The 23432-nt window shown below is 37.3% G+C and overlaps 1 protein-coding gene across 1 annotated transcript in view; it reads right to left on the bottom strand.

Annotated features, from left to right (window-relative positions):
• Positions 1–784: 784 nt before the first annotated feature.
• ZNF827 (zinc finger protein 827) overlaps positions 785–23432 on the bottom strand; it is a 154510-nt gene continuing 131862 nt past the window's right edge. The window contains 12 exon segments of the mRNA XM_032224027.1: positions 785–5990; positions 5992–6111; positions 6113–6188; positions 10849–10885; positions 10888–11037; positions 11137–11166; positions 11169–11216; positions 11219–11326; positions 14770–14936; positions 18550–18691; positions 18694–18720; positions 20590–20727. Coding sequence (XP_032079918.1) covers positions 5379–5990; positions 5992–6111; positions 6113–6188; positions 10849–10885; positions 10888–11037; positions 11137–11166; positions 11169–11216; positions 11219–11326; positions 14770–14936; positions 18550–18691; positions 18694–18720; positions 20590–20727 — 1655 coding nt within the window. The 3' untranslated portion in view covers positions 785–5378.

Genomic DNA, 23432 nt, shown 5'->3' with positions numbered 1-23432 from the left:
CTCCAGTCATCTTTAAGGCACATTCTTGCAGGATTGCATCCTAAATAAAATGACATATACAAAAAATATGTAAAATGTGAAGTCAGGTGATCCTAAATTCAGAGTTTCTTTCAGACACATTTTGAATTTGGGATGTTTTCTAGGAACATTCTCAGCCAATGACAGACATTATGGGTGTAGTCAATCACACCATTTACCTTCATCATACAGCAAACTGGTTAGTTTGTTTCCCTACCATCCTGTACTCTTGGGCAGGTGAGTTTTTTTTTCTAGTAAATACTATATTACTATTTTTATTTTCTAAGAATGCATCAGGGCTAGGATTTTTTTTTTTTTGAAATAAAGGTTGTTTGGAGTTTGGCAGTTTCTTTTGCAGCATTCTAGCTTCCCATACATTATATTATACCTTTTAATTTTAAAAAATATTAAAGAAACTCTGTATTATATATTCAGGTGGAGAACAGAGCTTAGTGGACAGGTGCCAAAAGAAGTATCAGCAGGCAACATTGATCATTTAGTTACAAGATAATCTATAGCTCCATTCTGACCACCCTCAGATCTCCTCTGATGCCCAGTGACATTCAAACAATAGGCCTTTATAGATTAAATAGTGCATAAAATCAAAAATGACAGAAAAAAGACAGCAACAGCCTTCATTAATCTACTTTGATCTGAACTAAGGAGTTGGAAGCATAAGCACAACTTTATTATGGACTGTAGAATCAGTCGCTATACATGTAAATAATAAAACAATGCTGAAAGAAAAACAAAGCTGGTGGCAGAGTATAGACAACTTTGCTTTAATTTGAGTATATATACTTCCAAACTGGATACACTAGAAATTGGCAATGCAACGTAAGATGCAGAGAAATATACTAATTACTGTCAAAATGACCCTGTACAGCCTTATAATGCAAAAAAAGCTTTATACATTACAAATTTCCATTAATGTACACAAACCTTGACAGTGTGATATTTGAATATGATACAGCAAGTTAAAAGAAAAAGGGAAAGCAAGAAAGGTGCTGAAAATCTAACCAATTGAAAACAAGAAGCCAGCCTATTTTAAGGAGTGCATAGTGGGGAAAAACAGGTACAAAGTGAACTGTTGATACAAACATTAAGTTTTTTTTAACAAGCAAAAGGTATATTAGTGAGCATTCCTAGTTTTAGCGTCAAACAGCAAACCAATTCTTGGGTATGCAAGGGCTTTGATAAATACTGTATATTTTTTCTTAAAAAAATAAAAACACCTCAAATTCTTTTTTTCCCTCTTAAACAGAAACAATGCATAATTAACTTTCCAGAAATAATCAGTGGTCAAAGTGCTAAATAAAGCTGCCCAATTACATTAAGCATTACCATGACAAACAAATACAAAAGGAAACTGGTTAAACCCAAGGCATTAAATTGCTCATAGCATCGTAATACTTTCATTCCTTGAAATCCCCTATGTATATTGCACTATTTGGTTTACAGAAAAAATGTTTATAACATTCCTATGCATGCGTAGCTTACTTGCTGACACAATATTATATTTTATCTTTTTCATAGGGTCATTTGTTGTTTGGAAGTTATCTTAAAACACCTTGAATATATGTAGTTAACTGCAGTAGCCACTTGTAGGAAGAAATCTCCATATATATTTTTTGTCACAAATTTTTAGCATTCTAAATTATTATGCTCCCTAATGAGCATGGCATTAACTTTATTTCTTCCAAAATCATCAGTCAAAGAGATTTATGAAGCTTATAATTTAATGGCAACTGCAGCTGAATAATTGCTTCAAGATTACTCCCAAAACAAGTTCCTGAAACCTCCAGAGCTTAGGTTGCTCTAGTCTGGTACCGTCCACATGAACTGATGCATAACTTTAATCACGGCCAAAGTACACAGTCTGGGATGGAAGAAAGCTGTAACCCAACATGCATGGAAGGTACTGGGTTGGGGGAGGTCGGATTAGATAATTGAGCTCAAACTCTTGTTCACTATTTGGCAATGCTGTTGCAGCCACATTCTGGGGAAGAGAAATTGGCCAGATCATTTGTTTATTGCAAAATCCCACCTGCACTATTAGAACACCATTACAGTTGTATAGATGGATCTGCCACTGCTCTACTCCCATATGACAGAGTACTAGGTAGCTTTCACATTCCAGATCACATCCCATTCTTTACTAGTCTTCTTCTGCCCGGCTTCAGGAGTCATGAGGTTGTTAGGGTGCGCAGGAGCCCTATTCCCCAAGATGTGCATCGCTGGAAACAAGTAAAGGAGGGGGTTATTAATGACCATTTCCCCATGACACTTATCTGGCCAAGAGAGTTAACCTATGGGTTAACTGAGATAGCAACTGGACACGAGGGACTTAGAACTAGCCATAAATAACTTCGCAAAGAATAAATTAAATCCATCTGGTTAGCCATGTTGCCACTGGCCATGGGCTTAACATTGATCTTGCCTAGGGTAGGATGAAATTCTGGAGGGGCCCATGAAGGGTTTTTTTCCCCCTAGACATCCCATCTATATGGCTGATTTTGTTTCCAACCTCTTGTGACTGCAAGGCGGGGGGAGGGGGGGGAAGCACAAGTAGGAAATGGATAAAAATACCCTTCTCTGAATTTAATTTTTCACTCTGATGTAAGGTGAAAAAAAGGAAACGGGCCCAATTTAAAATATTAGCTCCCATCCCATGGACAAATCCATCCTTGATAGTTGCTTGCACATGATGGATGGTGACTATAATTTGGCACATGGATGAGGTTAATCATATCATGGGAACAGGATCAGAAACTCAGCCTTCCTCTATTTTGTGTCTTCCGGGTGCATTGGGTTTCCACAACGAAGCAGCCTCTGCCAGCACAATGAATGGCTAGGGAAGGCTCCAAGAAGTGATGCTGACTATCGCATAGTATTGCAATGCCACCTTAGTGGCATTGCAATGTCAGTTAGTTCATCACATTACATCAACTTTATCTTAATCATCCTTTTGATGAATAGTTCCCAAAATTTCTGAAAGTATTTTTATCAGAATTTAGTGCAATAAACAGGGTCCCAAACTTTTCTTAGGAGATTTAAAACAATAACTTATTTTACCGTAAATCAGCCAGATAAGGCCCTACATTGATTAAACCTCTTCATGAACTTTCATTATTTTGACTATGCTTATTATGTTAATTCAGTGTTATCAATGGCTAGTATTTAGGCTTTCTCCTTCTTGTTCTCTATAGTAAGAACTTTGAACGCTCCCCTCCCTCATATTTCTTTAGTGGGGAAAACATTATGATAGTGATTTATAATAAATGTTCAGTGCATGGGCATTTTTTTTAAATCTTAAGAAATGTTAATATTTAGATCAACCACTAGGAATGCAACATTTGCTTCTACTGCAATAAAGTGCAATATTTATGTCATTTTAATGACTAAAAATAAGAGCCTTAAGAAAATATAAAGTTACTTTCCTAGAAGAGTATACTTGAGTAAGCCTTAGCAAATATTATAAAGGAATACAAATAACGTGAAAGGGATAGAACATAAAGTTGCCAGTATAGCTGAATAGTTGGACATATAAAAGAGAATTCTATAATTAAACAGCACCTTTTTCTCCTTCCATTTGAAAGAACTTGCACTTACTTTTCAAATGTACATGTTATTTTTCAGTTAAAAAGGAAACATTATCTTTGATATGTTTCTTTTACTTTTTTTGCTAGTGAGAAACATACTAGTGCAAGACTCAACCACTGTGCAAAACCTGCCTTTATTTAGTCTGAGCCCTAATGCCCAGAATTTAAAAAATCCTTCCTTTTAAAATGCCTTCTTTGGATTTAATTATTTCTAAATGTGCATCCTTGCCCTCACAATCTGCATTCAGACCAACTGAGAATGTGTAGATGTGATTTTGTGGCCTGAGGGCTGTTTGCTCTATTTTTCTGTAGTCGCCTTGGTCAAATTTGAATAGTGCACATATTTCGAATCAAGATATTTTTCTTTGTTGACTAGAAGAAGCGAGTTGGCAAAATGATCAGGTTTCTGCCTCCAGTTATCTGACCAAGGAAAGCAGCAATTTAAATGTAATGTGTTATGTCCAGTCTAAAACAAATGCCTTATCATATGTACCTTGTTCTTGGGTATTTGTATCCGAAAGTATTTTTTAAAAAGGACCAAGTCACATGAATGTAACCAACGATCAAATTAGGGGCACGTATGCAACACACTTGTTGTTTATAAATCTAGCTGCCTTCTCATACATCACTGTTATGTATTCAGGACTGCTTTAAACATTATCTTTTTTCCTTCATAGAGATAATCACACTGACTGTATTATTTCAAGGGTAATAGGAGTGTTTTCTTTGCTGGGAAGGGTCAGAACATGAATAAATCCACGGAGCAGCAGGTATGAAAACTTGGCTATCCAAATGTGTACACAGAGAAAAGCCCTTCATATTACATGTGTACATGCACTGGCCATACAGAATATCTCCATGTAAGAAAAAAGTTACTATCGAAATAGCATCATCTTGCAAGGCTAAAGTAATTTCCCCTTCCTGCTTTTGCCCTGATTCATCAAACTCTAAGATGTGAGACTAACCTAGCCCGCGATTAACATAGCAATTTCCCAGCAGGACTGACTGCCATGCTAGTTTCTTCTTGATTGCTGTTCTTACATTCCATAACTGAGCAGTAAAAAGAGAAGCAGGCAAGGTGAGCAAGGCCTGGATGACTGCAATGTTTCACAGGGGTGGGGCTACAGCTCAGTGGTAGAGCACATGCTTTGTATGTATAAAGATCCCAGATTCAGCCACCAGCATGTTTGGTTAAGAAATCTCAGGAAGCAGCTGCTAGAAATGACTTCTATCCTGGAGAACTGTTGTCAATCATAAACAGACAAAACTGTGGTCGATGGACTGTCTGATGCAGCATAAGGCAGCTTCTTAAGTTCATATTAAATAAGCCAGTACAAAAGGATGTGCAAAAGCAATGCCATGGCACACAGACTCTTTTTTTAGAAATGCTCAGATTCACAACCCAAAGTCAAATGCATCAAAGGGTCATCTTAGCTAGTGCTGACTGCATTAAGGACACTCTTGTTCAGCTTAAAAGAGACAAAATGTTTCTCAGGTAGATGAGAGTACGGAAACATGCCTCTGAAGAAATATGCAGGAGGTCGTCTGTCCTAAGGTTTAACAAAGCAGCCTCATGACCATGTATTAAGGAGACAAGTGGCGCCATTTTCCTTGGCTGTAACTTACCACTAATGATAAATTGTACAATTGGTTGGGCAGCCAAACTCTGGATCTATGGTTTGAAATAAAACCTGCTTGGAGTCTGGTGGGCGTGTCAGGGGTGCAGTGTGGAGGATTTTTGGTACAGAGGAGGCTGTCCTAGAGAGCTTCTGGTCTTTCTGTTAGTCCGAGATAGGCAAGGAAGGAGTGCTTCGGCGAAGTGTCATCCAAGCATAGGGTCTGTGGTTGAGGTGAATGGAATGTTATTTCAAAGTGGGTTTTGGGGAAAAACATGGTCAAGGGAATGAGGTGGGCAAACTCAGAGTTCCGATATTTATCAAAGCACAGGGAAGTGCCGTTTATGCTCAAGGCCCTCAACGCCAGATTTGGCTCTGTCCCGCCACTTTGAGCGGCTGACATGGCCACTGTCTGTAGAGCATGGGAGGCTGACATGACTGAGAGAGGGGACAAGAGGCTGCGGGAACTGTTGGCCACGAGCAGGGGGCTGGCTTCTGTGGAATTCACACCCTGACCCCTTTTTTCCTCTTCAGAGCAGTCTCCCTTTTGATGTTTCTTCACATGGCGACTGAAGACAAACGGTGGGTGGTCTTGAAGAAAGCACTCTTCACAGCTGAAGGTTTGCCGGGGCGCATGCTTGAGTTTCTTGTGCAGGTTGAGATTGTCTTTGCGTTTGCAGCTGTAGCTGCACTGGTCACAGTGAAAAGGGCGTTCTCCTGTATGCACACGCACATGCTCTATCAGCTTGTTGGCCAGTCTTTGAAAGATAGCCACACTGATCACACTTGTAGTGGTTGCCAAGGCGATGCTCTCGAACGTGCATTTCCAGCTCGAGCTGATTGGCTTTCACTGCTTGGCAGATCCGGCACTTGTACTTCCATTTTGTAGTGGGTTTTCAAATGGCATTCCATTGCTGCTGGACGGTTTGTAGAATAAATGCAGAAGGGACACCTGTGAAAATGTAAAATATAGATTGATACATGGATCTAGATCAGCTGGGAGCAACTTACACCACATATAGAGTTCCTAGAATCTTTGTGAGCACCTCAGAGTGGCCAGGGCCGATTTCTATAGCATATTTTTAGTTTTTTTAGGGATGACAAATTTGGTGACTAAAGTTTGCAGAAATTTAAGTTACTCACTTCACTATATTATTCTTCTCTCTATACAATCAAGCTGATTCTTTTTGTCCCCTTTGGGAGCGACAGATGAGGGGGGAAAGAAGCTTGCTGTTAAGGCCTTTAAAGGGTCAGGTTCCAAATGACCAAACCAGGACAAAATGATGACCATATATTTCACTGCCCTCCCCAAATCCCTCAAAGGCTACAATTCAGTTCAGTTGTTCATATCATCATGATATCACTGATCAAATCCCTTGAAAGCTTGAAGGGGCGGGGCATAAAGTGCAAGGCCTACTAACCCTGTAATTTTTTAAAATCCATTTTTAAACTATTGTCTTTTTTGTTTTTGTTTTCAGCATCTGACTACTTAGAAAATGGGAAGATTTACCCAGCAACACATTTTAAATTACAATATTGATATAACCAGAATATAAAGTAGGGACGAAGCTTTTAATTCAGCTTTAGTCTAATCACTAATGTTTTATTAATAAATAAACATTTACTGAGTTTGGTGTAACCATATTGCTATTTAAGATTTTCTCTACTGCAACATTTACCTTTCACATCTACCTCTCCATCTGCTTTTAAAATTGTTACCTAGATAGATGCCAGCTCTCTCCTTCTATCTTAAAAAAAAACAAGCCTTACAGATTATTTGTCCTCAATAGGGTGATATAATAATTTCTATGGTAACCTTGCCCCTCAATGCCTCTTGGAGAAAAGAGTTCTTTTCCAGATGAGCCACTGCAAAGGCTAGAAGACCAGAAAGTGCTGTATTTCAGTGACTTGATGCAAGAAGAAGCAAATGCCATTGCAAAATTTAAAACTAGATAGCAAGTGAACTGTGGGTTGAGCTTTAAAGGAGACTTCAGGAGAATGCCAGCTGCTTTTTTTTGCAATGCCAAGTAATATTTAAAATTAAACAGTAGGTGCTGAAGCAGCAAAAGCCTTCCATGACTTGCTGGTTGGCAGCAGCTGGAGAAACAAAGGGCAATCCTGAGGGCCACAACAGGGACTCAATCTGCCACTCCTTCCAACCTGCTGGTTGAGCCATAGGTGTCATGTGGCATGTGCTCCTTATGGGCTCCAATTCCAGATTTTGTTTTAATCTCTTTTCTCTGCGACAGTGCTGCCTGGAGTGATTATTTTCTCCTCTCGTATGACATGGACTTTCTGGGGCTGCTTAATAGATCTGTTTCAGCAGTTCAACCATACAAGGCAAATAGGAGCATTGGAAGTATAAGGTGCTTATGAGCAGCATCTGTCTGCCTTCCTAAACATCCTCCAACAATCCCCAAGAAAAGAGAGGGGCTATACTACACTTTGTCATGCTCTATAGGGTCTCCTTGCCTTCCATCTCAAGGGATGCTCACTCCTACTGTGAACACATGAAATCACAATACAATCTAAGAAGACACAGAACCGACTCATGTAGATGGATGAACCCTTTTCATCTGCTGTATTTCTTCAATTTAAAGACAAGAGGGATGAGAGCCATAAATATTCCAGGATCAAACCTTTTTTTCTTTTTTCTTTTTTTTTTTGCAAAATGTTCTCCCACTTCAAGCATATTTGGAAGTTTTAAAGTTGTACCTATTTTCAGGAGAATAATCTAAAAATTGAGAATCTGATAGGATGTTGCAATTGCTTATTTATCTTACTGCCTATCACTTTTCCCAATATTCTAGTAACATGTTTTCTCTATAGATTAAAGTACTTTAATTACTTAAAAGTAATTTTCAAACTTCATAAAGTAGTGTAGATTTAACTTTATTCACATCAGATAACACAGCCCAAGTACTTTGCAAACTACAGATAGTGAGATAAATAGGCTAATTGGAATAGTGAATTGCTTGGCATCTGCATATAGTCACTCTGATTCAGCAGCAGATAAATCCATTTCACAAGGGTGCATTAACTATTTTTGAACTTGATACTGACTTTGATCATATACCACCCCACTCTCCAAAAATGCCTGGGCTCCCACTATTCTTAATATACCCCTGCAATTTCCTGGCAGTTTTGGAGGGTAGTTAAATATCATCCCATCCTGTCACATGGTTCTTTCCTCTTGTGCACATCTGTGTGCAGAAGAAAAATGCTTGCTTGTGCTGTTTTTAGTCTTTTGCAATTCCACTTCAGAGAAACCCAACTTTTGCTATGTCCCTGCCTTTGCAAAAAGGTGAGATTTATACAGGCTGTGCTAAATTCTCGGTTAGCAACTATTGCAAATCCAGTGAAGAAAAGTGTGACAGAACCCTTTGGCTTCTGTGAGGGGACAGTCCTCTCATCCCAAGGGGTGCTAATCATGCTCAATGCTTGGGGAAAATTTAAAAAGCAGTACGCTATATTTCACAATATTTCACAATGAAAGGAGTGCCTCATGGCACTATTTCATTTGATTCTAAATCTTGAAAGGAGCAATTCTAAACTTTTACAGGAAGAAGTTAAAGTCACTGAAACTCTTGGAGGAAACATTTAACCAGGTGTGTACAACCGTGGCAACTTTAAGACCCATGGACGTCAATTCCCAGAGTTCCCTAGCCAGCCACACTGCCCGGAGAATTTTGGGAATTGAAGTCCACTAGTCTTAAAGTTGCCAAGATTAGACACCTCTGACTTTCTCTGCACTGACCTTGTATAATGACTTTCTGCTTTGATAAATGCTTTTTTCAAGAGGTTGTTTGCTTCATGAGATATATATTCTCTTACCAATTACACCTATCTGTTTTACTACATTCACATTTTTCTTTGAAATTATTGTATTTTATTGAATTGTTGTTGGTTGTACTGACGTATTTTTATATCAATAAATATAAAAGGTGGTAAAGAAATCCCACCGAAAAGGCTCTGCCCTGATAGCAAACTGTAACTACTATCATTGTTGGTCTATTTCTGTACCAGTGGGGCAGGGAGTACTACAGTAGGATAATTGTACAAAAGAACTGTTAAGCATGTCCTTAATTTGCTGCTGATATCAACGGAATTTCAACATGTTTACTATTATCCATAACGAGGGACACAGCCTTGAAAATATCATCTTCCTTTTCAGTAGTATTAATATTTTTGAATTACTGGTATTCAAAAAGCATCACTAACAATTTGTTATTACCATTATTATTGATCATTTATATTTTTATTGCATATTAAATTGTGTTTGTCATCTAAAGTCTGTACAAATCGGGCAGTCTTTAAATACTTACATAAACATATAAATAATACAAATTTAGTGAGGCCCCAACTATCAGTTGAATAGAGTAAGACTTACAAATATCAGACTTACTTCTCAGAAATGCTTGTGTTAGATTAATTGTTAGTGACTTTTAATAGTGAAATGAAGTTAACAGTTTAGAGGTAATAAAATTACTGAAAATACTTTACCATCAGTTATCATGTGGAAGTTCTAAAATCTTACAGATGTAAACATTTGGGCCATGAATGCTTCTGGTTCTATTATGAAAGCTTTGGTAAGCAGAAAAGTCTTTGTAATTCTTTGTAAGTCAAAAAAGTAGGCAAGAAAGATACAACTGCGTTAATGAATCAGAGAATCCTGCATTTATACTTTAACACATTCCAGAGTATCTGTTCCCAATGTATGTGATAACATATCATTGAATATTAATATTTTATTCTAGTGATCTGATACTACTGATGTGCCTACTCTATTTTGACATAGATTATCATGTTGCTGTTAATAATTTGTGTCTTTATTAGTCTGAAAACAATAGCTGAAAACTTCTAATAAAAATCTGAAGCTATCATTGGTGGCTTCAGATGTTAAAAATTATCAAATAAGTCAGGATTGGTCAAACTTAGCACTCTCCAGATACATTGGGACTACATTCTAGAATTTCCAGCTACCCAGTACTTATGTGACTTATCTCTGTAACATACCACAAAGACCTATCAACAGTACATATATTTCACTTGCATCAACAATAATCCATTCAATGTTTGTCTATATTTCTTTGAATTACGGTTGGTAGTTTTGCAGCTGTTAATGTCATTATCATAAGACAATGTTTAAAATTTTTCATATATCTGAAAATATTAGTCCCAGTCTGACCCTATGGAACTATTTTAGCTACAGAGACACCAAACATTTATGCCACTGTTGGTTAAAAATAAAAACAGTAATATTCAACACTGCTATTCCTGTTTAGTGCAGCATCAGTGCACCCAGAGACTAGATAGTTTGTTTTCTAATAACCACTAGTAAGATGTGATTATTTGAAATGGCACTGAACTACAACTCCACTATCACTATTAACCATGTTTCCTTGGGATGCTGAGAGATGTAGTTCACCAATATCAGAAGTGCCCAACATTGCTGTATGTTGCCTAGCCCTGATTCACAGCAACTTAAATTTGTTCTTCATAATAAGCTGTCTGGCTTTATCGCTCCCAACATTTCCATGTTCTCCCCGTAAGTATCTCCGTTTCTACTTCCACAGTGATCAAGGTACTTAACACAATAAAAGTTTGTGTACTTGCTTTCCTTACTTGAGCCACCAGTGGGGACAGTATGCATTTCTTGTGCTCCAGTAATTGCTCAGGAGTCTTCATGAACTTGTGGCACACATCACATTCAAACATCCGTGTAATCAGGTGGATTTGCAAATGGCGTTCAAACATGGTTTTTGTTGTGCAGACAAAGTTACAGAAAACACATTCAAAACCTGCAGAAAGGAAATTACAGACACTATTACCTAAGTCACGCACGGACAGCCTTGAGAAAGTGGAGGGAGTCACGTTGCATTCCTTCGCCAACTTTTTACCTTTCTCTGATTTTTCTTCCGCATTAATAGAGTCTGACTACCAGGCACTACTGAAATAACTAGCAGGTTATTGGATCCCTTGGTTTGGGACTTATATCTGCATCTTCTTTACTATTGGCAGAATCACTAAGTGCTGACAAGGAAGAAGAAGAAGGACTGGTGAATCACTGGGTGTTTTCCCTTTCTTCACCTACAAAAAAAAATCAAAGGGATCAATGCTAAACATTAACCTCCTTATTGAAACCAGCATGCAAGCAATGCGGCTCAGAGATCCATACATAGAAGTATTTTCTTTGTTTATCCCTTCCTACACTGTGCAAATCTAAGTTGATCGGGTTAAATGCAACTTCCTCTTTAATGAATTAAGCTAAACAAATTTAAGTTTTCTTGGGCACAAATGTATTTCCTTGTAACTCAGATTAAGCACTTCAAGCTATCACTTCTGTCTCTCTTAGTAAATTGAATGGCTCAATTTATCTTCACAATCCTTCCCACACCCTCTGCAAAAGGTCAGTTGATTTAAATACCAAACCAAACAGATATGGATGAGTGGTGGACATTGGTGGATGCTTGTTTATTTTTGTCCTCCCACTGAGCAGCTGGAAAGTTGAAGAGTAGGTGCTCTGCAAAAGACATTTGCATTTTAAGGTGATAAAAAAATTAATCAGGTGACCAAGTCCTAATTAACAGTATGTTATATTATATGGCTAGTGTTGGGGGTTAGGTTTAAATTTGCCAGCAGTTTTGCATCAACAAGCTTTGACAAACTTTGTTTTACAGTTAATATAAGGGAATGAAGCTGAAGCTGATTGGGAGAGAAGGTTGCCTAGCTACCCTGAGAATGCAGCCAGAGTCCCCAGGCTGACCTTATCATCTATCTAAAACTAAGCTTTGAACTATTTATTGCATGGAGAACACTGATATAATTTTTGTGCTTTATTTTAGGAATACGTCATTTCTTGTACCATAAGTACCATGTATATTTTAATGATTTCTTATAATTTCACTTGTTGTCAATGTTGTTTGGAACTGTCAATATAAAAGCCAGTCTTGCTAAGGTAGTTAAATTTGCAACAGGTAAAATCAGAAGCAGTGATATAAAACAGTTAAGAATGCCCTTAAGATATTTGCCAAGTGTGCTTTGGAGTTGCCTGGAGTCACTTCAGCACAGTCATTATGTGGGCTGATTGAGCGCAGGGCTAAGGAAATTATTGGCAGGAAGTTTTGATCTTTTTAAATATGATTTTCTTTTTGAAATGAAGTAGAACTTTTTGGGGTATGTGTGTGTTAGTGTCAAATGTATATTTCATTCTAGATTTAAAACTCAACTGGATATCTCTTTTGCCTGGCTGATCTTACTTTCTAGGCAAAACAAGAGTGAACTAATAATCTTGTGATGTATCTCTGAGGCAAAGATGATCACCAGCTAGCTGAACTTGTTTCTGAAGAGCCAGAGAGCAAAACGATGATGGGGTTGGAAGGACTTTTATCTCAGTGTTTCTATCACCTTTACAGTTATTCATATGTGAAATGAGGCTTCTAGCTTTTTTTTTTTTTTAGTCAAAATGCTGCCTTTTCTTCTTTATTCTGGAATTACCAAGTATACAGTAATCCCTTCCATGTACCTTTCTATAGAAGGTTGTGTCCAGATTGTTTAAGATGAATCTCTGTATGGCACTTTGATAGACAATTTTAATTGGGAACAGTAATTGGATGGATTAGTATTTGTTAATTGACTGAACAGTTTGATGCATCCCACTTATAGTAGTAGCATTTTTACATCAATGAGTTTAAAATAGAGTTAGCTATATATGATGTTTATGTATCACTTGCACCAATGTACAGTTATTTAAAGAAGCCTTTGAGTGACATGCCAGAGACTGCCCTCCCAAAAGCAATGGAGGTCAGAACACAGAGGTTGGCAGGGTCGTGGCACAACTAGATCTAATTAATATACAGCTGATTGTAATTACAGCTGAACTACTTAATATATTTAAGTGATTAAATGTGCTTAATACTTTTCCAATTCTGTCATATTAAGCATTATCATTTTATGATAACCTTTTGAAGGATTTTTGAGAGGGAAACATGGCAATATAGGGACCTACATTCACCTATTTCCTTTATCTGCTTGCTTCTCAATCCAGAAAAAAGTACTAGTTTGTTCCCTTCTATTCTGCCTTATGCATATGTGGAATTCCAAGTAGGGTTAAAATACGTCATTTTTCTTTTATCAATGACAATCTTATATGACTAACTTTTCCAGGCACAGCCCACAGGAATTGGAGTGTTAATACAATGTTGGGATTTCATTATTTTAATGTTTCAAATAATTACAATTGGACAAATTATATTACATTATTCCTTAGGCAAAATGAAAATCATGGGAAATTAAGCTGTGGAACCTATTAGCATCGTAACCAAAGTGGTTTGTGCTTGGCAAAAATCCTTTTTCACCACACTGAAAAATGCCTAAGACCTTTATTAAATATATAGGGGTTTGCAATACATCTAGTAGATGGGTTTTCTATTTCCAATCTGAATTAGAACTCCAAAGTATTTGGAAATAAAAGTAAAGGGAAGGATACTGTCCTTAAAAGGAGTTCCATTTTGAACAAGAAAGAGTCTTTACTTGTCAAAAAGAAATAGGAAAGGGGACTTGGGAGGTAATGGTTTTCCTTAACAATTTAGCATCCAATGCACTTTTTTGCAAATAAAGAGAAGAAGAAAAGCAAGTGTTGCTCTAGCAAACAGCCTTATTTTGGTTTGTATTTAATAAACAAATGTGTAGTTCACAGTTCAAAATTTAGAGACAAAAGCAAATGGAATTAGAAACCAATATTTGCATTTTTCCAAATCTAATTATGCAGTTCTTAGCTCTAAAACCTCCTACAAAATGTGTATTAGGACAGAAGCACCAGTATGTAGAACAAAATCGCTTGCCAAAATACATATACTACATATTAGGAAAATTGTAAACTTGTGTACATTAGGAGAATATACACAAATATGCAAATTGATTTTTTGCAGCATTTAAACAATAAAACATAAATGTACATTGAAGCAGGAAAGGATCAACAAAGCTACAGGCAGAATAATGAGAAAATGATAGGAAACTAATACAACAGATCATCCAGAAGGTGACATGACATGAAGGTATGTCATAAGCAGTTCATTATGTTATTTTTAACATTTTATTTATGATGGGGTACAATCAAGGTGCTTATGAAATCCATACCCACACAAGTGTGCAAGATTATTAATTGTGCCTGAAAAGAATTTATCTGCATCTACAATTCCATGTTACAAAACATTTGCAAATGCAGTCAGAAATTTGAAGAGTTGCTCAGTGAATTCTTGCATTCTCATACCTAATGACAGCCAATTAGCACTCAAAAACTCTTCACACCGTGCTGAACAGAATCCAAATAATGTACATGTCATTTTTGCGTAGACAACATGGGTCAGAATATAAAATCCATTTGGCCATAATCACCCATTTTAGATTGCAGCTATCAGAAGTTTGCAATGACTGGACAAACTGGGATGGCATCAATAAACCTTGAAGTAAGTAGTTAGGACAGAAAGCAGCAGCAGGAGATGACAAACCTGGACACAGAGAGAGGTTATCACCTGCATGCTTGGTGGCAACATGAGCCTTCATCTCCGTCTCTTCCATGGTAACAAAATCACAGGCTGTGGCAGCAAATAGAAAACATCCATTGTCTTTATCCACATGAAGCGACATATGAATGACAAACTGGACATTCAGCTCTGTTTCAAATCCACACACATGACAACTGGAGGCAGGAGAAAGTTAGAAATATTAAAAGAGTATGCTTTTATGGATCTTCTGTGATACAGATGAGTATTCCTTTTTTAAAAAAAAAAAAATATCATCCTGACCAGTTCCTGGTTTTACAACCTGTTCAGCTAAAATTGCACTGGGATATTCTTTTGTCTGTTGAACTGCTTCTGAACTGACAACCTTGCCAAGCTGATTAAGGGCAGGCACAGGCAACAATCCGAACATGCTATAGTGATGCTAAATAATCATAAAGTTAATTAACAACTACAGGTTCCAGATGCTGCACATCACCTAGCTATTTCCTTTGGGCAATAAGATGTGCTGCAGCCTTGCCAAGATGTTCAGTCAGCTACTATGTGGACAAAGGGGGAGCTCATTCTGCTCTTTACAGCAATTCCCAAGCTTTGGAAATATCCAATGTCAGCTTGAGATCTAACACAGAAAAAGTCTGGAATTCTTAATACAAGGAAGCCAAAATAGGCGCAGGAACTTTTTCTGCCTGATTAGGCAAAAGCTTAATACACAAATAGAAATAGTGGTGAGGGACATTTTGCAATCAAGTTCTTCTCTTATAGCACCAATTTGGCATTTAAAACCTCACATTTCCACAATTTAGTATTCTAGCTGCAAAGGATCACAATCCTCAGCAGCCCCATTTTCACAGTGGATAGAGAGAACAAGAATTGTGGTCCAACATTTGGGTGAAAGTTGAAGATGTCTGGTCTAAATAGTCTTGGACCAGGGAATTTTAGAGTCATCTCATGAAAATTGTCTCTGTTCTTGGGATAAGGAAAAATAAATTTATTTCCTGCCTTTTCTCTAGAAACATGATATAATATTTTAAAGGCAAAGTCATCCAATAAATTTCTATGATTGAGGGTGGATAGATCTGGATCTGTGCGTTAAGCAGTGCACCAGACTCTTTTTGTTTAGATGACCAAATTAATAAAATCTTTCCAGAACTCTCTCTCTATACTTTAACTTTAGGCTAGAGCACTGTAATCTCTTTTAATTCTGTTTACTACTGGATTTAATTGTTTCATTATTTTTTAAGTCTTAATTGTATGTTTTAATTTAACTGGTCTGTGGTGCCTTGATTGAGTCTTGCTTCAAAAGATAACAGGCATATACTTACGCTAACATTGTTTCTACACCTGACACAATTTACACTTGTTTTCTGCAATTTGTCTGAACATTAACAGACTAGATACTCAATTGCCAATTCATTCAACTAATCCAAAAATGGCTACTTGGAATTGCAATAGTGATTAAATTTTTTGGCTACAGCAGCTTGCTATTTAGATCCATTAATTTAATCATGCTACTACAATGCTGGGCAGTTGTGTGATTTGGGGCTTTCCAGTAAGGTACTACCCATGGATATAAATTCCAGGTTACCCAGTTTGCATCCCAGGCAGACTTTCAGGCAAGACCTTGGTACAGCAGACAAATGAGACAGTGCACTTATTCAGGACCAAGAGTTGTAGCATATTTTAGATAACTGGAAAAGTATAGCTCATATCCTAGTTTAATCCAGATATCAAAGGCTTTTCAGAAGATCAAAAGTCAGGATTTTACCCAGTAGACACAATTATGATGTTCAAAAAGTCACTAATATCAAAAGTGGCTTCAGTTCCAGCTGCTAGACCAATTCTTAAGTTAACAAATTTCATTGGTTATTGCAGAATGTTCTAAGAACATGAAGTTTGTCCTAGCATACATATATGGACATAAACTGTAGCTTCAGATGTACAGTGGGGTAAAAAAGTATTTAGTTAGCCACCAATTGTGCAAGTTCTCCCACTTAAAAAGATGAGAGAGGCCTGTAATTGACATCATAGGTAGACTTCAACTATGAGAGACAAAATGAGAAAACAAATCCAGACAATCACATTGTCTGATTTGGAAAGAATTTTTTGCAAATTATGGTGGAAAATAAGTATTGGTCACCTACAAACAAGCAAGATTTCTGGCTCCCACAGACCGGTAACTTCTTCTTTAAGAGGCTTCCTCTGCCTCCACTCATTACCTGTATTAATGGCACCTATTTGAACTTGTTGGTAGTATAAAGACACCTGTCTACAATTTCAAAACAGTCTCACTCCAAACTCCACTATGGTGAAGACCAAGAGCTGTCGAAGGACAACAAAAACAAAATTGTAGACCTGCACCAGGCTGGGAAGACTGAATCTCTGCAATAGGCAAACAGCTTGGTGTGAAGAAATCAACTGTGGGAGCAATAATTCGAAATGGAAGACATAAAAGACCACTGATAATCTCCTTCGATCTGGGGCTCCACACAGATCTCACCCCATGGGGTCAAATGATCACAAGAACGGTGAGCAAAAATCCCAGAACCACACAGGGGGACCTAGTGATGACCTGCAGAGAGCTCGGACTAACGTAACAAAGGCTATCATCATTAACACACTACGCCGCCAGGGACTCAGATCCTGCAGTGCCAGGCGTGTTCCCCTGCTTAAGCCAGTACATGTCCAGGCCCGTCTGAAATTTGCTAGAGAGCATTTGGATGATCCAGAAGAGGATTGGAAAGAATGTCATATGGTCAGATGAAACCAAAGTAGAACTGTTTGGTAGAAACACAACTCGTGTTTGGAGGAGAGAGAATGCTGAGTTGCATCCAAAAAACACCATACCTACTGTGAAGCACAGAGGTTGCAACATCATGCTTTGGGGCTGTTTCTCTGCAAAGGGACCAGGACTACTGATCCGTGTACAGGAAAGAATGAATGGGGCCATGTATCATGAGATTTTGAGTGCAAACCTCCTTCCATCAGCAAGGGCATTGAAGATGAAACTTGGCTGGGCCTTTCAGCATGACAATGATCCTAAACACACCGCCCGGGCAATGAAGGAGTGGCTTCGTAAGAAGCATTTCAAGGTCCTGGAGAGACCTAACCAGTCTCCAGATCTCAACCCCATAGAAAAACCTTTGGAGGGAGTTGAAAGTCTGTGTTGCCCAGCGACAGCCCCAAACATCACTGCTCTGGAGGAGATCTGCATGGAGGAATGGCCCAACATACCAGCAACAGTGTGTGCCAAACTTGTGAAGACTTACAGACGTTTGACCTCTATCATTGCCAACAAAGGACATATAACAAAGTATTGAGATGCACTTTTGATATTGACCAAATACTTATTTTCCACCATAATTTGCAAAAAAATTCTTTCCAAATCAGACAATGTGATTGTCTGGATTTGTTTTCTCATTTTGTCTCTCATAGTTGAGGTCTACCTATGATGTCAATTACAGGCCTCTCTCATCTTTTTAAGTGGGAGAACTTGCACAATTGGTGGCTGACTAAATACTTTTTTGCCCCACTGTAGGTTGGAAAGCATGATTTGGCAGAGCAATATCTGCAATAAAGTGTAAAGAAGGGAATGATATCGTTCCAATTTACTTCCATTTGTACAAAATGTGATGTTCTCCTGTAAAATTGTAATACTTTGATTGGAACCTTTTGCAAGCCATAACAAACTCATCATTATCCTTAAATGTAAATAGTATGGTGGTTGCTCTTTTATAAGCTGAGAAGCCTAAATGGAAACTCAGCCCTGAGCTTGGTCTTCACCAGGATCCTCACCTGTAGTAATAAGGATGCTTCTTTCCATCGTTGCCTTCAGATGTAACAGCGCTGACAATGTCCTCAGTGTCTGTACTCACCAACTTCACAGAATGCACAGTCAGGTGCTGGTTCAGATTAGCACGGCACTTAGCAGCATATGGCACAAATGGCATTTATATTTTCTCTCTTCTGGAAAGAAATATTAAAAAAAAAACTTTAAGTAGAGTTCTTGTACGCATCTCTTATCACAAGTATCAGCCTGGGGCTTTCATCATTATGGAGAACCAGGTAAGCCAAAGGAGCGATACCTGCTTAAATTTTCTTTAAAAGTTTATATTATATAAAGTCTAAATTTCTAAGGGGAAAAAAACCATTGGGAACTTCCACAAAAAAGGTTTTTGCACCTGTGGAATGTTGTATCTGCCCCTTGGCAGCTGAAGTGGCTCAGCTGCAGGATATTTGAGTAAGAAGTTGATACTTAAAAATAATAATAATTTTGTTTTGCTGCTGTCTTGTGGCTATCTAGATTTTTGAAGCCCAGATATTGTGAGAATTGTGAAGCTTTCAATTAATAGAAGAGACAAGTTTAAACTGAAATTCCCCGGGCTTCCAAAGGATTTGCTACTTTGATTTTATTAAAAAAAAATAAATAAACAGTAAACTAAAACATCATTTCTTTCTGCAATTTAAAAGAGTGCAGACATGCTAGAACACCAAAGCAATTTTAAGTGCAAAGCAATGATTTAGAACAGTTTCCCCCAATGTGGAAAATTTCCTGGACCCCCAACTACAATTCCTAGCCAGAGTGACCCAATCACATTGAACCAAACTGGGAAAGTCTACTGTAGAAGAAATTGTTTGGAATACTTCAAAGAAGCATAGCTGTACAAACAAAATGATCATAAACTTTATTCTTATATTTCCATTTGATATTTAAACACTTTATGCAAGAAAAAAATATAATAGTTTAATTGGATCCCATTAGTACATTTCTTCAATTGTTTTTCACCTGCAAATATAATGTTCATTAGTTATTTGGAATATTTTTTAATAATCACATTTCTGCATGATTACAGAAGGGTACATGAGTTTTGAAATGTACAGCTACAATAGAATAATGCAATTGGGCCAGATTTTCTAATAGAAACAGAAGATTACAGATTCCATTCATCTGTGGAAGGAAATAAGCAAAGACGTTTCAATGCAGAACTGAAGACATAAAGATATTTTGATTTTATTATTATTTACTTATTTATTAAACTTATGATTATGATTAGTGAAAATCTCTTGATGGTTTACAACAGGGGTCCTCAACCTCTGGACTGTGGCTTACTATCGGGCTGTGGTGTATTCGGAATTGGGCTGCATGAGTGGCTGGCTAGAGCATGTGCAAGTGCAGCTCAACTTGCATGAGCGGTGGGCCAGCAAGCACTCGTGTGCATGCTTGGTGGCCCACCACTGGTGCAAGGGCTGTGTCTGGTTGTGCAGCCCAGTTTCACTCCCCAAGGCTGTCAAGCTGCAACGGTTATTAAACTTAACATTAAAAATTAAATTCTGAGTTAAAACCAAATATATTAACAAAGAAATCAAATCATAATCAAGATAAAATGGCAATTTTTAAATTTATTTATTCCCTTAGCACAGTTGGGGCCATGTTCCAAAGTTTTAACGTGGCTACAGAAAAGGGAACATTTTTCTATTCTTAAGCAATCAAATTCTTAAAAATGAGGAACGACAGCCCTACCTCTTATCTCCCATTACTAGACATCTGATTGCTTCTATAAATGTGGTTTTCTTTAGACCCATTTTCTCTTTAGATTTGCAACTGCATGTGGACAGGCAATTTTATTACATAAATGGATTTAAAGCAGAATATTCCAGTAACTGATCCTTATTTCATGGTTCTTCCAGACAATCACAGAAAGAGGAGAAGGATATATTTTAATGATGGCTTTAAGTAATTGCCTATGATTACTGCAGTGATTCCAGTTCTATACTCTTGTTTCCCTGAAAAAAGAACAAATTCTATCCTATCTTGTTTTAGAAACAAAATATTACCTGTGTGCAGGGAGAGATGTCGGGACAACGTCTGTTGTCGGCCAAAACACTTTCCACATACATCACAAGGAAAGAGCTGGTCATTAAATTTCCAAGACGACAACCCATTTCCAGTTTCTAGTCCTATATTGTCCGTTTCTGTTCCCCCCAAAAAGAAAAAAAAATGTCATTCTATTATTAGTAAGCCAAAGGCATTCTCAATTTTGTCTACTGTGTCTTGCTGGATATCCCATTGGCCACAAAAGGAAACTGTCCCACTCTCAGTGAATATGAATCAGACTTTGCAAAACTATCAATCCTATTAAGAGTTTGTAAATAAGATTTCACTATTAAACAAATCATATTAATCTGAATCCCTAGGCCAGGGCTGTTAAACTCCCGGCCCATGGGCTGGATGCATCATGTGCTGGCCACACCGATGCCCGGTTTAGCAAAGGGGGGAAAAGTCCTGATATGTCACGTGATGCTGCCATGATGACGAGGGTTTGACACCCCTGCTCTAGACAGAACAGGAACTTCCCCAAGCTATAATTTTAAAAGAAAGGTAAAATACAATTAAATGTCACGAGTGTTTGGATAGCAGGCAGATTCGAGCTTTCTGCTCTATCTTTTGTTTACACAAACAATAATCTCTCTCACTGACCATTTCCAAGTAGCTGGTACATAAGCTTGAAATTTGCTTTTATTTATTAATTTAATTAATGAATGAATTAATACTAAAGCTTATTTCTAGATAATATCAAATTCAAGTTTCAACAAAACTGGTTTTGTTGCATTTTAATATTTTCAGTTATTTTTTCATTTTGACTATTTTATAGTTCCCCAAGAGAGTTGGTAAGAAGGAATAGAAAGGAGGACAAATTTAAATTTATGTGAATCCCTATCCACTCTGAACTACAGAGAGGAAATTAGCTCAAACACCCTAAGTAATCCTTATTATTTGCCTAAGTAGTGCTGGTCTAAGTAGTATGCCAATTTCATCCAGACCAATCCAGAACTAAATCCAAATCTGAGCATTCCTTCACTCCACTTCCAATAAAAAGTGCATATGATCCATCCATATGAGTATGTGTGTAACCGTTGGTTAAAATTGCCTAAATAATTAAAATCACTTTTAAAAGTAATTCCTCTATCTGAATATTATCAGCCTCAAACACAGACCATTCTCACTTGCAGAAACACACAAGTACACTTAAAAACGTAAATGCATTTCAAAGGGGCAAAAAATAAGGAAAAAACAAAGAATAGAGATTGGCTAAGGGGGAAGGATTAGATATACAGAATTAGAGGGAGAATGGATGGAAAAAAAGAATGGAAAGGGAAGCCCAGTTTAGGCCTTATAAACAGGTTTAAAATTCAGAAGGCAAGCATTCCTTCTCATATGATGACTTTCAGCAACAAGGTCTGCAGTTATCTCTTCTTGCTACCTTTTGTTTTGTCTGCTATACTCTGCTAATATAAGAGTGAGGAGTCCTTGATGCTCTCTAAGCTTGATTGTTTTGTTGCAGCTGTTTCATTAGCCAAACTAGGTAACATCACAAGGGCTGTAAGTGGCAAAGCACTAGAATATAAACTGAGAGCAAACCCACGCCTTAGTAGCACTGGCGATGTTACCTACTTTAAGTAACGAAAACAACCAAACTCAGAGAGCACTAAGGATTTTAGTGCTGAAATACAAATGTGCTCCTTTATTAATATTATAACTGTCTTGTATTTCCTGCCCCTCTCTAATTTCAAGATGATTATTTGAGGGGTGGAAGGGGGATTAGGATTTCTTTTCTTGAGCAGCACTGAATTCCTCTGGGACAGACTGTTTTGGGATAACAGGTGCATGAATGCATAAGCAGTTTGGGCAGGTAATATAAGTTGTGTCTGAAGGATAAATTATATGTTCTCAAGTCTTATATAATTCAGAGAATATATATATATATGTATATATGAACTATATAAAAGTGTCTTGAGCAGAATTTTTGTTGCTGTTCCCTGTTTCAACAACAACCAAATCATTCCCTGAAGCGCTTGCCTTCACACATCAAGGCCTACACAGTTCCAAATATAGAAAAATAATGCCTTTCCACAATAGTAATTTGCATGTTTTACCCCAATGTTGATAGGAAAAGCACTAGAAGAATTTTGCATATCCAAATAGTATCAGGCTCAGTTTTAATTTGAAGCCCTTTTCTTACAATCCCTTTTTGTTTTCTCTATTTAATTTCTTACTGCTATCAAGACATATTTGACATCCAAAAAAAAGGCTCTCATTTCAGTTTTTGAGAAAAAAGATTTATTATTTCTGCAGTTCAGCCTACATGTATATTCTTGCTCTAGAGATCTTAATGGTTCTCAATGGCTCCCTCTTAATAATCAATATAGTTCCCAATAACTCCCATAATGCTTGCCAATGGCAAGCTTCTTTCTATTTTGGCTTCTTTCTGAGGCAAGCACTGAGTCCTGAACTGAAATGATTCTTTTATGCCAGTTTGTCCAATGCCCTGGTCAATGCAGTATTCAAAATTAAATGTATAGTATGTAAAATTTAAATATTTAATGTAAGGCAGCTATTTTTCTTAGTGAAAAAGAGGTTTAATTAGATATCAGCCTGCCTAAATTATGACAAGTGGAATTATTTCTTCACCAGTCAAGGTGTTTCATGAAAATGTTTTAATAGACAATGTAAGGCTATTTCAGCTATAAAGCTGGCTGGACTTGAACATAAACTGTTATTACATTTAAATACTATTTTTGTTTGATTCACAATTATCAATGTTCTATGTTAAAAGGTGTGAATATTATACAAGTTTGATAGTTTTGTTAGCCTAGTAAAAAGATTAATTCATCAAATA

The sequence above is a fragment of the Thamnophis elegans genome, chromosome 9, assembly GCF_009769535.1.
Source record: "Thamnophis elegans isolate rThaEle1 chromosome 9, rThaEle1.pri, whole genome shotgun sequence".
Taxonomy (NCBI): Eukaryota; Metazoa; Chordata; class Lepidosauria; order Squamata; family Colubridae; genus Thamnophis; species Thamnophis elegans.
This window is presented reverse-complemented; position numbering and strand designations above follow the sequence as displayed.